Source organism: Anser anser (genome assembly GCF_964211835.1).
Source record: "Anser anser genome assembly, chromosome: 6".
Taxonomy (NCBI): domain Eukaryota; kingdom Metazoa; phylum Chordata; class Aves; order Anseriformes; family Anatidae; genus Anser; species Anser anser.
In genome coordinates, this window is record NC_139726.1 from 8,051,434 (window position 1) to 8,066,081 (window position 14,648).

Genomic DNA, 14,648 nt, shown 5'->3' on the forward strand with positions numbered 1-14,648 from the left:
CTGATCCAAAGTCTACTGAAGTCACTGCAAAACATTTGATTAACTACCACATACACTGGATCAAATGCCAGGTCCTGTATGATGAAGAGCATTTCAGATGCACTGTAGTGAGGAGAACAACAGAGGCCTCTGCATCAGTTTTTTCCACAGAGAATTTTCTGCATGCAAAGAAAAAAAATAATTGTTCAAATAGTGACAAAGTGCTCAGCAGTTAAAAATGCAGGGCTGTGGAGATTAGGGTAATGGTCTGGCTGACTGTCCAAACTGCCAAACTTCTCTTGATATTAAATTTCCCATTTTTAAATAAAGAATATAAATAATACCTTCCAGCTGCATTTAGAATGTAATCTGACTGCTCTGAGGGCTTTGAAGGCCCTATTGCAACGCTAAGCAAGTAATCGGTGTCACTTCTCATCAAGCACTCTTACTCACGAGAGGATCTCGCAGCACAAGGGCTCACCACAAACACGTTGCCCCTTTGCTAAGGAATCTTCAGAACATCAGAAGCCAGTTTACACCCTGATCCTGCCCTGAGTTTTGCGTGAGCAGAACTGTGCCACCTTCAGAGGTCGTACTGTCCGTGCAGAGCTCCTCACTGTATCGGCATGGCGGAAATTTGTATTCCATTCTTACAAGTATTTGAATCCTGAATAATCTAAAACATTGAAGAAATCAACATTTTAAAGATTTGATTTGTACTCCAATAAATACCAAATGCCTGTTCATTTTCAACAATTTTCAAGTTACTAATTTGCTAATAAGGCTGGGAACTGCTTTGTTTTTCTCTAAGTTTCCTGTTTGTGTCATCATTGGTCATTCACAAATGAGTGCACATTACCTCTACAACGTGTCTGCATGAATTCCAGTTGTATTTTAGTCCTCCTAGTGGCCTATTATATTAACAATATGATCATCTTTATTTTAGGCATAAGAACACGTTCTGCACTACCAGTATCTCACAACAGTTTGCAGTGTAAATACTGCAGTAACACTTATGTATTGCTGAGGGCAATAAATCTTCCACAGCATTTGTCCAACAAATCCACTCATGTGGCTGGCTATCACTTCACTTACACATTTCTGTATTTATACACAAACTGTAGCAAAATCAATACAAAAATATTACATTATTCTGTCACTGCAGGGAAGCCCGCAGCGGGAACAGGAGACTGAATCCACGTCTTCATACTGAATTCCTTCTTTGCTCATTCCTGACAAAGATTTTCTCACAGCCAAATAGGGGATCGGACCCCGCGGAACTGTGGTTCCCAACACGTGCTTTCATTGGGCTTCGGTTCTCTGGAAAAATAAAAAAAAAAAATAAAAAAAAAAGCCTTGTCGGAAAAACATCTCACATTCAAAGAGATTTTTATAGCCTGGATGGACTCAGCACAAACTACCAGCCTTGCAGATCCTGTTAGCTGCTTAGCCTGAACCTTGCTGGCATCTGGGGGCAGCAAAGGTGGTAAGACGAAGGCCTGTCCAGCACACGTGGCTTTCAGTTCTTGCAGTTTGGAGGCTGTGCCCCTCCCAGAGAGTCTCCAGCCACCAATGCCTCCTACCAGCTCCAGGTGAGGGACATCTTCTGTGCCTGGTTGAAACACAAGTAGGGTAGAGGTTCTCTTGACCTTAAACAGATGTGCTTGTATCTAAAGGATGAAGCAAACAAACCTAAAAACATAAATTAACTACAATTCCCCCAGATCACACCCAAGTGATATGTTTATTAATCAAAATTTGTATCACTGCTTTAATTTTGTGAGGAGGTGAGCTGAACACTTATGAAATCTCCCGGCTGTGGGAACTTCCATCTGCATCTCCAGCAGTAGTCGTCTTGATGCCCAGCATTATTCCGCTTATTCACGGTGTTTCTTTTTGATCATCCTTTAGAGCTGGGCTAAGGAATATCATCTACAACCTGCATTTATGACCAGAATTGCCTATTCCCTGCATGCAGCCCTGTCTGTCTCATTTCCTTTTGGATTAATCCCCAGGGTTACTGGGTCACAGCCCAGGACCCTATCCTTGAGTTGTCTGATAAACATGAGATTAGTTGCAACCTATATTTTTTCCATCAAGATACGTTTTAGTCCACTGACTAAATTATCACATCTAGTTTTAGCCCGTTTCTATTCTTGGCATTGTCACCACCAGCGCAGGCATCCTCCTTTCCTCCGGTGACTGACGGCTGCGTCAGATGCTCCCGGATCCTCGGCAGTCAGGCGTACGGCAGGGCGCAGAGTGCACCAGGTACTCCGCAGCCCAGGTGAAGGGGCCCGTTCCCTGACACCAGCCGAGCAGGGGACAAGCAGGAGGGCTGAGCAAGGAAGCACAGCTGCTAGAGCCGTGCACTTCTGCTGCCTGATGGACGCAGGCAGGACGGCTTACGTGTGTGCAAAGTGGCATTTGGGGAGAGGCAGGCACCCTACGAGTGTGAGCACGTAGCACCAACAGTGGTCAAACAAATCTGGAATAATGATGGAGGTGAGACTAGGGAAGCACCTCGAGCAGGGAAGCCGCGTAGCAGACACCTGCAGATCTCTACGCCTTCGCTGGGGATCTGGCAGCCTGTGCCAGCGGGCCTCTGAGTTAACAAACGTGGCCTCGAGCACATCTGAAACTCAGCCGTGAATTTCTCAGCTTTTAAATTGCTTTTTTTTTACTTGATTATCTTCCAACAGTTTTTTCTAATTCTTGATTAATTTTTGGTTGGCTATTTAATACATTGTTTGGTTAACTAATTCATGTAGCTGTTTGTAATTATTGCCTTACTATAAAATCATCTTAATAGAAGGTTGGTTGTTTTTTGTTGTTGTTGTTTTCTTTCCAGTAGAATAACAAGTTATTTTATTATTCAAACAGGGCTTACTTCCTGCTGTTTTCAATAAGATTTTTAATAAATATGTTAAATATGTATATTTAAATATGTTAAATATGTATATTTAAAAATTAATTTACTGCATACGTTTGGCAGCATGATTCTTGAACTGACAAAAGGTTGATGGATTGTAAAATTATCCCCCCTAAAAATCATCAGTCATAGTAAACAGAATTTATCAACCCCTGGTAATTTTACAGCTTTTTCCTCATCTTATCTTCTGTTAGGAACTCACTTAAAATTGATTATAATATAGTATATTTCTAGAACCGTAATTCATTCATAGATTAATTAGATTTTAGGTTAATATCCCATCATGGTATGGGACATGAGCCAACAGTGTTTTCCAGTTGTTACAGAACTGCAGCAGAGAAACCTTGATTACTGTTCCCATGTGGTTTAACCGCCAAGACTAATCACTAATCAAATTCCAACCACATAAAATGGAACATCCTTCATAGCATTTATTTCCTAGCTGACTTATACTATGGGCTCTTTATTGATATGACTGGATGTACTGAAATGAACTAAATATTGCAAGAGGATTTTTCCTTCTACTTTAATTTGGTTCTGCAGCCTTTATCTGAAACTCTTGCTCAAATTTTCTGTGCATGTTGTGCCTCCGTCCCTCAAAATGTTCTGCCCTACAGCAAAGTTAAATTGTTTGCATAGATTTAGAAAGTACTTGTAAGTAACTGTTCTGTTAGGTAGGATTTGATGGCAGATGAACTTAAACACAAGTTTCCACTCCGCAATTCATACTTTGCTTGAATAAGTACTGAAAATTGTGCAGATCATAATGCTGAAGAGGCAGCGAGTGCAGCCACGTAACCAGCATTATTTGCACCTCTCCTGTCCCAGTGTGCCCTGATTACAAGGGAGCTTTTGCAGTCTCACTGCACGGGATCAGGAAACAGAACACGAGCAGTTCAGGCTGCAACAGGTCTACGGAGAAGGCAGCCAGCTCTACAGCTTCTTCCTCCGCTGCCTCCAGGAGCACTCGCCAGTGCAACGTGTGATGGGATTGCCCAGTTGCACCCTCCTTTAGGAAGGGCCCTATCCTCTACCCAATAGAGCATCTGGGGGCATTCGTTACTGGTTTCCAGAGGCCAGGTGTCACAGAAGGGGAGAGGGCAATGGTTTGGGTTAAATTCATTAGAAGTAAAAAAGGCCTCCAATATTTAGAGAGTTGATTAAAGTCTGGAATGGAAAGGAAAATGACAGCTCCTAAAATAATCGGTTTTGTTGGGATGGGGTTGGTGGCTAAGCATGTTAATTCAGACTTTTTTTTTAAGAATAAAGAAAACCTGTACTTCTGCCTGGTGAGAGCTTGGGAGAGGTGTCATTCTGATGTGTGTGCACCAAGTACACACCGTGGAGGCTCCCTCCACAGTGGCTAAATGTGCAGTCATGCAGAGGTGGACTGATGGGTCTGGAAAGATTGCTTTTCTCTTCCCAGCTGTCCTCCTCAGAAGCTAAAAATGAGAAAACTACTGGCTGTGGAGCGCACTCCTGTTTATAAATGACCTCTGTGAATCATCTCTAGAACTTGTAAGAGGGGACATTACCTTTCTGTCCTCTGCAGATCGCCCAGCAGAGATTTGTACTCTTTGAACTCACCTACAGACGACTCAGTCCTATTAGCGTATACAAGCCAGTTCTCATAGCTGGAAAATTATTACTATGTGGTGTCTTCATACTGCTGATTTGCTCTTGATCCTGCCACTTAACATTGCTCCTTCTCTACCTGCTCCTTCTGTCTTTTTGTCATTAGGTCAGCTGATGTGCCTAGGGTACTCAGAGGCTAACCTGGAGGGAATCTAGTCCAGTACTCAGAAGAGAGGATTACTAGTGGGGAAAGTCATTACCCACTACCAACTGCCACTTGCAGTACAGTCTTGAAGTGCAATTCCGCTTTCCATCAGTATGCTGGGTGGCTGACATACAGACATTACAGGCCAGGAACTCAGACACCACTAGAGAGTGAGAGGATAAGTGCCCTTGTAATTACCAAAATAAAATAGTCTTGTTCAAAAAAGCCAAAGGTGGAAGATGAAGGCAGGTAAGAACACAGCTAATACTTAGGAACAGTAGTCTGAGAAGAGTTCAGCCATACAGAAAAATGCCCCCGATTACTGAAAATGTCAGGGAGATTATACGTTGTATGAGTGGGATCCTGCATTTACTGGATTTGAGACGATTTTTTTTGCTACAGTCTAATGTGGGATAGAATCTGTCTCTTTAGGAGCTGCACTTTGCATTAGCTTTCAAAAATCTTTCTTGAACTGTGCTTTTTGCCCCTTTCTTGATTCAGTTCTAAGTGAGTATCTCAATATATAGAAAAAATCCTCCAAATTGGTCTAGAATAAAATTGTAGCCCATTGTTCATAAAGCCTCTTCTTTATTGAAACAAGCATCCATGCTTTCATCAAGGTAACTCCTCAGTAGGACATAACCTCTTTATACTTAAATATTGCTTGGTAAAATGCAATCTGACAACTAAAACAGTGAAGTTCTTTAGGACCACATAGTTCCAGTAACATTCAGTAGGTCATCACTGACAAAATGACCTTAAACCTGATTTTGTTAAGGAATGGTATCGGACTTCAGATGGTTTAGTCAAGTTCAATAACTTTGTCACCTATCAGTGTGTATTTTTTTACTGTGATTTTTTTCTCATCACTAAAAAATCAGAACAATTTTGTTATTGAACTCCCTCCATGAGTAAAGCTAAAAGGATCTCTCAAAAGTAAAGTGTATCCTATGCATGTCTTGTTCATTTTCAGTCTCTTAAGTTCTAAAAACTGAGCATCAGCTTCCTTTTTCACCATGGGTATTTCTTCCTTAATGCCTTGTGATGAGCCTCTGATTGCACTAAGCATTGCTTTTAGTGGTCACGTTCCTTCTGTGAGAAACAAAATCGGTCATTCCACCAGTGTGAGCAGTCAGGCCTGATCATCTTCTGGAAAAGTACATATTTAATTGATTTTCTTTTTAATATCTCTTCTCAACACACTTGACTGAGCGCATGTGTATTACATGGTCACCATTTTCCAAGGTATTAGTATTATATTTTCTTACTCAGTTTTAAATGAACTTGCCCACACATCCATCAGTGACCATCCTGATGCACTACAAGAAAACAACCATATTTGTGACATTCAGTTCTTAACTGAGCAGAAGGTAAAAGGTGAGATTTACCTGACCTTGAAATTGGGTCCTGAAAGTTCAGGTTTATTAAATTATCCAAAAGCTCAAAGAGGTTTGGTATATACCTAATCAGGTCAAACAATTTTGTTCTATCATCAACAACAAAAAAATCATCCACTTTGTAAATTGTGAAAATGAGATTCTTGGCATTAGACTGCTGATTGCACCTTGTCATCTCATCATTTTGTGAAAACTGTGCTTTTAAAACTGTAAGTTGCAGTTCACTGAAATATCTTTTATCTTCTAAACTGCATGAGGATTCAAGCCAGGCAACCTAAGTCTCAATTCCTCAGTCACCTATTCATTAAGCAACAACTATTTTGTCCAGATCTGCAGTTATGAATCATGCACAATACATGCTAATCAGCTTTATTTCCTCTAAGGTAATTTACTTACAATTCAAGAGCATCAGAAATGCTGTCTTTGCGGTACTAAAACTTAAATGTATTTGTAGATTGTTACACTCCTAAATAGAGCAGGCAAGCTTTGGTTCTGTTGTCATTGTTATATTACCGTAACGCCAAATGTGGTTGATATTTCCCTATGCGTATGTGGCTATCTCATAAACTGCTGAGCAGACTCATGAACTTAGGAATACTTCGTATCAATACATCTCTTCCCAAGAAAAGACATCGTCAATTATTGTTTATCTTGAAACTTTGATGGTGTTGCCTTGAGAATGTCATTTTCTGTAAAATAGTCATGGGATTTCTTCTCAAGTAGGAAAAAGAAAAGTGATTCATTATTTCAAAAATTATTTTACTGTCAGTCCAGAAAATGGATGAAAGCTTCTGACAATATACAGTGGAGAGCAAGGCTTAACTTATTATTTAAGGTTATGCTTTAAAGGGAAAGAAGTTCAAACATCACATTTTTAGCTCAGCTGTAATACAGCGGAGGTCATGCAGTTACAGCTTTCACCTTTGTAGTTTTCCTGGATGTGTCTGTATGACTATTTTCACTGTGGAGTGTTACCTGTCCACCTGATGTGCTCATCAGTTTGGTTAAATGAGGTCTGGAGATTGTTCACTTTCCACAGGTAGCCTACCATTGCGTTCTGTCCTGGCTAGCTGATAGAAAACTACTCCACAATAGCTCTCAAGGGTAGCTCTTTTTACATTACACCTTTTTACTCAACGCAAAAACCTGCAAACCAGTAGTGAAACACCATTCAGTGAGACGTTACTTCCCATTACAACAATATATCCCTGATCAGAATATTGCTCTGCAATAGTGCATCTATTTTACAAGAAGCTATGAACATATTAAAAATGTCCTACTAAACTTTATATATGAGCAATCTATGTAATGCTGCAACTGCATATACCACTCAGACGCATTGTGTCATAAATACAAAGTACTGGACTATGGGATATCTAAATTTGTAAAACTCTACATTTAAAATAATAAACAGTGGCATTGTGGGTTCAAGTTTACCTTGAATATATGCAGACAAAGTTACTAACAGAATTTTTAAAAAGGTAAAAACCTAGAAAATTGTTCTCACAATAAAGTTTTAAATAACTAAAAAAAAAGTGAACATACTATGTACCTCCTATTAGAGATCAGATCTGAAATGAAAGACCTTGAGTTATACAATTAAATATTGATTCTGTTGATCTATATTTAATTCTCATAGCAATTTAGTTGTTTTTACCCAATAGTGTTTTGCAGTTATACTGCACTTGAAGCAGTGCCCTTTTTGCTTTTGTGTTAATCTAAAAACTAAATTGCCCAGTGCATGAGAGACATAAATAAAGTTCATTTTATTCTTGTGTGTAAATGACTCTGAGTCCCTTAAACTGCTGGTTAACTAAACTTAGACATCTGGAAAATACGTCCATCTTGCAGAATGGTTCATTGCTAATTCTGGACTCTGGCATGCCTTATAAGCATTGCCTGACCTCAAGGCAATCAGAGCTTCTGCATGTTACTACATGGAAGAAGAAATGGACTTGCTGTTGCACTCCCTTCTGCATGCCGACTCTGAGCCCTTTGTACCTGTGAAGTAGCCCGTCCTTCTGCCCACCTTTCTGCTACACGTGCAAAACCTTCCTGACATTCAGAGCAGCTCTGGCTAGTCCATGACCACACGGCACTGAACATGCATTCTACCCACATGTAACCTCCCATTTTTAAAGTTTGAAAAAATCTATTTTGATGTATTAATGTAGAAATAGCACCTATTTATAATGCATCAGTGTAGCTGCAGGCTAGTTGTGTTTTCCTAATTTGCTGTGCTTGAAGCGACATGCCAAATTTTATTATATCATTAATGGCTTTTAGTTATTCCCTTTAGGATGATGCCAACAAGGAAACATTATTCTGATTCATGACTCGTGAGTTTATTTCAAAGTGATGTGGCTCGTGGTGAATGTCTGTGTTATGTCAGGTAGAGTTTCTCCTCTTGTAACGACCAGCCACTGCTCACAGGTGGTGTAAGGCACCCCATAACTGACCAGCTCCGAAACTCTGAAACTAGTTAATAAAAGTAAAATAAGCTATAAATTGATCTGCTTTAGGATAACGGGCCATTGCTTTTACAAAGGCACAGTGAAAATTAGTCCTTTCCTGCACTGAGCCTATTTTGGCTTGGGCCAAAATCTGTGACTGCATCTTCTTATCTTTTCCCTGAAGCTAATATTCAGGAAAACATAAATGACCACACTGAATGTAGTAGGCACTTTATTTATTCATAGGACAGGTGCAGAATAGTCAGAAGCAAAGTCAACACCTCCGGGAGGAAACGGCTTTCAGTATTACCCCTCAGAAGAACCATGTCTGAGAGCGAGAACGTACTGTTGGGCCCATCTTAGCTCTTTTAGCAACACTCAAGAAAATAGCTAAGTGCTTTTCTTTTCTATGGTGATAAAAGCATCTGTTCATCATGCAGAAAGCCGCTGTAAATATGGGAAAGGTTTGACTGGAGCCCAGGACCTCGAGGCTTGGTGCTCTGCACACTATTACTAGATCTCACCCAGCTCTCATGGGTACAAAATGCATCTGATCTGCTGCCAGATGTTCCTTATCTGCAGGAAAAGCTACCGAGTCTCATTCACGTGACTCTCAAATGCATTAGTAAACTAACTACTTTCAAATGCACAACAGTAGCATCTTTAGGCTAACCCTTGTTCTTTGTGATATCTGTGTCTCTGCTGAAGTCATAAAAATGTACATCGACAGAACTGTGGCCACATTTAACCACATACTTACATGGTTTAGCAAGAGATTCTAGTAGTTGGTTTGGTTTTGCCTTTTGTTTCATCTAGCAGCTGTTGTGGCTGCCCTGAAAAATAGGAAGCTTAAGGATAGATCTAAATGAATAATCTGATAGTTTTTTCCAGGTTGTATCTATAGTGACTAGAGAGAAGATTCTTAAAGAAGAACTTGAGGTAACATTTGTTCCAAGATGCCAAGTTTACAGAAATTATCAGTGGCTTTTCAACCCCTAGGAACATAATTTTGGTACTGTGGGAAAAAATTATTTGCTGGTTATAGGGATCCTTGTATTAATATCTTTGTGCAAACATTTTAGTTTTTCTCATAGAGCACAGGATGTGAACGTGTTTTCTTCTGTGTGCCAAGGACTGGAATATCATATTTTAACTTTCTAGCTGCAATTATATTATATGACTGTATTTCAAATAAGTTTTAACGGAAAATTTAACAGATTAATAAAGTGTATCTGTAGTCATAAAGCTGTGAGATAAGATCACTCTTATTGTACATCTGATATCTTAGTACAGTTCTAGCATATTAATATTCCCTACCCCAAAGTCTAATCTAGATGACCTCTCATTCTTGTTTAATTATAAAATCAGCAATAGGTGCTGCTAGAGTAATACTACGCCTGAAAGTGTATCGTATCCAAACAGATTTCATTCTACATCAAGTGAAAAACCCCTATGTATTACTTTCCAGATCACGAGCATTACCTTTACATACTTGCATACTATAGCAATAATGTGTTAAAGAAAGGAAAACTTTATTTATTTATTTATTTGACAAAAGGGTATAACTGGGGATTAAGATGTGGAAAAAGGACAGCTGTACATCCTAAATTATCCATAACTTATTTCTGGACACAAATATTGTCTCTATTTTAGTAATAAATTTTGCTACAACTTTTATCTATTTTTTTTTCCTTTGTTTCCTCATGAATGGTAGTAGGGTCTACTATACTAGTAGCACTTACAGGCATCAAATTTATGCCTCTTATACTGTTCACTACTCTGTATCTTTTGTGAATGGGTTTCATGATGGGCTTCACTTCCGTTCACTTCAATTTCATTTGGTTCAATGATTTTTACTTAAAATTTGTAGAGAATACTTTTGTTCCCTGCAGTTTCTCTAATATATTTTATTAACTGTTACTCTTATATTAAATGACAAACTAGGGTGTGATTAAAGTAGGGTTTTAGTCTAGGTCATGCTTGTAGGGTATAATAAATTACTGATACCACATATATGTAGAATATCCTGATGAGTTTGTTCCAGTCTGTCCTGTGATTTAAATCTATCCTTCAGCCAGCCAAATATCCTGCTCTTATTTTGGTACTTCATCTGGACTGCTCTGCGCAGCAAACACTCTAGGTCTCTCTAGTTCCTCCTACTCAACAGTTGAAATTGGCCTCTATTTGAATCAATAAAAGTTTTATCACAGACTTTATTAACACCAGTATTGACTTCTGGCAGGCCCAAGTCTGTGCTAAGCAGACACATTCAATTTATCCAAAGAAAAGCTGTGAAGTGGGAAAAATATATACAAAGAAAAACCGTTTAGTCGTTCGTATAATAAAGTATTTCAGGTTTAGTAGTCTGACAAGCAAAAAGTGCTAATATGTATTTTATTGATGCTATGTCTCAGAATTTTCTCATCTGACCCACAAAGAAGTGAAACAACTGTTCTGATAATAGCATATAATATTTTAAATGAGAGCAAAGAGAAGAACTTTTTGAGCTGAAATTGTGGGAAATTTCTATTGAAGGGTTTAAGTTTGTGTTTGTTCCTGTTACGAAGCGTTATATTCCTCTGTTTCAGAAAATATTGTCATTCCAGACAGTGAAGACCTTAGGTTTAATTGTCATCTAAAACCAGAATCTAACATAACATCCCCTAAAACTTTTGGACTAAAGAACCAAATGGCAGACCCTCAGTTACTAAGACTTTAGCACCTCCTGTTGCTTTGTTTATACTTGCTTGAAACATTTGATAAAAATACCAACCCAATCCAGGCATTGTTAGCTTATGAAAAATGACAGGATCACAACATCGACAGGCATTAGATTGGCATTTCCATTTTTATCTAACTAGCCATAAAAAGAAGCAATCAAACTATGTAGCAATGTCATCTTCTTGCCCAAGACTTCCAAGGGTGAGCAGCCCAGCACGCATGAAGTGACTTGGAACTTGAATTTTTGCAGAAGTTCTGATGACCATTTATAACTGCATATTTAGTGACTCACATCATCCATACACCTGGCCATGCTATGTTTTCAGTGTGCTTAAAATACCGTCTCATTTTCTATCTAAACCGAAATACTAATGTCCTAGATTGACAGTAATTTACTGATTCAATCTATACTATCTGGTGGTAACACTGAAAATGAGCAACGGGTTGCACTCTGACAGCGTATCTCAAAATTCTTGCATCTTGCTTCTCCGAGAGTCCTATGAAACGTTGAACGTTATCTCGTATTTCTGTGATAACATCATCTGTAAGAGCAGTTAGTTACACAGGTTTTGAAACACCCTGTATATGGAAGGCAGGCCATTTTTATTGAACTGCTCCCTAAGCTGTTCCCTAACTATTCCTTTGGTCAGATCTCTGAAGATATCAGTAGGCAACAAAGGGATAAAATTACTCTTGTATAATCCTACTGTGAGTTTTTAATATAAAGTGCTAATACCTTGTCCAGTGCTCCAGCAGAATTACAGCACTTCTCAGAGTAGGCCTGGCCAATATCTGATTGATTCTGGTCTGTACGGATTGGCCCGGTTCAGTATAATTTCCTGTTTTGTTGCTTTCTTTTCTATTAGAGAGGGTGTGGGTTCTTGGAAATCAATAGGCTTACACATGCAAAATGTGAGGTTATCTTCTAGCAACTTTCATTGTTGTCTGTAATTTATAGAAAATGCTATTTTCTCCTCTGAATGCGTCTAAGCATGTTTTTTTTGGCAGACTCCAGATTCCACGAAGACAACTACCCATTTAAACATACCCCCAAAGTACTCTTGAAGGAGAAGATGTAAATTACTATCTGTGAAGAAGCTGAAGATGCTTAACACATACAAATATAGGATCTGCTAGTTAAATTTTTAATAGCACTTACGTGTTTTGTACGTGGAGTCCTGTTTGTCTCAGCAGAATCACCAAAGCTATGATTTATCCTAAAAATGGACATTCATGTTCTATTTAATTATAATAGAGATTTAAGCATCTCCTAATCTATTTCCTTTAACCTTGTGAACTTTGGAAAGAAGGTAGTTAATGGTGTACAGTATGATAACTTTATAAGAAATATGTTTCTAATATTTTCCTCATTTATTACAGAAATTGAAGCAAACTGAAGAAACAAAAGAAGATTCTCAGACTAGATTATCTAAAATTTCCCTGGAGTCTCTCAATAAATTTAACAGCAATACCGTACTTTTATTAGAAAAAGAGAAGAACTGTCTGAGTAAGGTTGAAGGACAAAAGGAAGAAAATGGAAAAAAAGAAGAAGCCTCCTTAAATAGCTCCGATAGGCACGACGTGGACAATTTAGAATCCCTGAGTGATTCTTTGTATGATAGCTTCTCCTCTTGTGCCAGCCAAGGCTCTAATGATGTATAAAGACACCTTCCAGCGGGCTGTGAATGGAGCACTTACAGAGCGAAAGGCAAGTGGGGAGAGAGGGGGGAGAAGAGACAGTTGTTGAAAATCCTCACTCCAGATCGCTGTACTCACAGCGGGGTATTCCTGACTTTTTTTCTCATGACACAGCAATAAGAAAGGCAGGACTGCATTCGTTGCGATGCAGGAGACTCAACACTGAACACAACAAATGGTTACACACACAAAAAAAGTCTTAATTTTGCACTTTTATGAATATTTGTATAGATGTAAATATTGGGGGAAAATATATTTGTAGGGAGAAATGACAGCAATAAATATTAAATTGGTGCTATGCTCCTGTAATGGCAGATTACTAACTTAAAGAACTTGATGTTAATATTAACAAGAAAAGTTGGTAGATTTTTTTAAAAAGATTTATAATTGTTCTAGTCTTAAAACTGTATGTAGAAACACTGCGTGACCATAAACCTGAGCCTGCCAAATCGTCTGTAATAAACTTTCTAGGAGTCCCTTTTATGAAACATTTTTTATTTTTCATTTTTAGTGCAATTCCATACTCGTGTTCTAGGGAAATGTGCATTTCAGTTACTACAATGTCACAACAGATGTCTTATTTCAAAAGGTTTTTGACTTTTGACGTGGCAAGAAAATGAATAGATTAAAAGGCCCGATACTGCTGGCACTGACTTCATAAATCATGTGCGTAACAGTTTGAAAGATCAGGGCCAGAGTAATTCACTGCTGACACAAATGGGAGTCTTGTTGAATGGGAACTACACAAACGTCTTTAATTCTGACAGCAACAAAGTTTCTCTACTTCTGCCTCCTCTGTAATTATTTCCTATCAATTTCTGAATGTAGCATATTGTGCTATCCTTTGTAGTCCCCATTCGGTCTTAATTAAATCGTAAATGCTAAAATAATTTTTAAAAATTGGAACTCAACTCCTGTTTGTGATACGTGTAGGGAGGATGTGGGTGCTAGCCAGCACTAGTTCAAACATATCTCAGAGCAGGGGGATTGGTGTGTCTTGGTTTTTGTTTTTCTACAGAGGCTGTTTATATGTAAGGGAAAGTCTATTTCAAAGGTTCCGTGTATTTTTTCTAGATGTGAAGTATTTATAACTGCTTTTTGTACAGCGATCTGTAAACTAGATATATTTGGGATATTTCTAGACTCTACAGTTTCTCTAGCACACGCCTGTTAATCTTTGACATGATATTGTATCATCAGTGTTAATATTTTGTGCAATTTGCTATATTTTAAGTAATTGCGGCCGTAAACTCGCATTGTCCTTTTCGACTTTTAAGAAATTTTCATCGAAGCGTCTTTCTTAAATAAAACCTTCTCTTGTATAAGTACGTCCGGTGATGCAGTATGTATAATGTCCGCTGGGGGGGCTGGAAGGGGCACAGGGGGGAGCTGGCCGGGGCCGTGCAGTGCCCGCCGGGGGCCGCCTCAGCCCGGTCCCGTAACGGCTGCGGCCGCTCGCGCTGCCTCAGCCCGGCCCGCCAACGGCTCGCGCCGCCTCCGCCGTGCCCCGTAACGGCTCCCGCCAACGGCTCCGGCCGCTCGCGCCGCCTCAGCCGCCTCGCCCCGCCAACGGCTGCCGGCCCCGCGGCTCTCCGCATCTCCCTCCATCCGTGCCTCCCTGCCTCCCTCCGTCCCTCCTTCCATCCCTCCATCCATCCCGGCCGCCCCGCCCCGCCGGCAGAGAGGCG

At 39.4% G+C, this 14,648-nt stretch overlaps 1 protein-coding gene across 22 annotated transcripts in view; it reads left to right on the plus strand.

The window, feature by feature from the left end:
* Window positions 1-14,304, plus strand: part of NCKAP5 (NCK associated protein 5) — a 439,736-nt gene extending 425,432 nt beyond the window's left edge. For all 22 annotated transcript variants that reach the window (XM_083841922.1, XM_083841921.1, XM_083841907.1 and 19 more), the window contains one exon: window positions 12,643-14,304. In XM_083841922.1, the coding sequence (XP_083698048.1) occupies window positions 12,643-12,924 (282 nt within the window). In that variant the 3' untranslated portion in view covers window positions 12,925-14,304. The remainder of the gene's footprint in view (window positions 1-12,642) is intronic.
* Window positions 14,305-14,648: the final 344 nt, after the last annotated feature.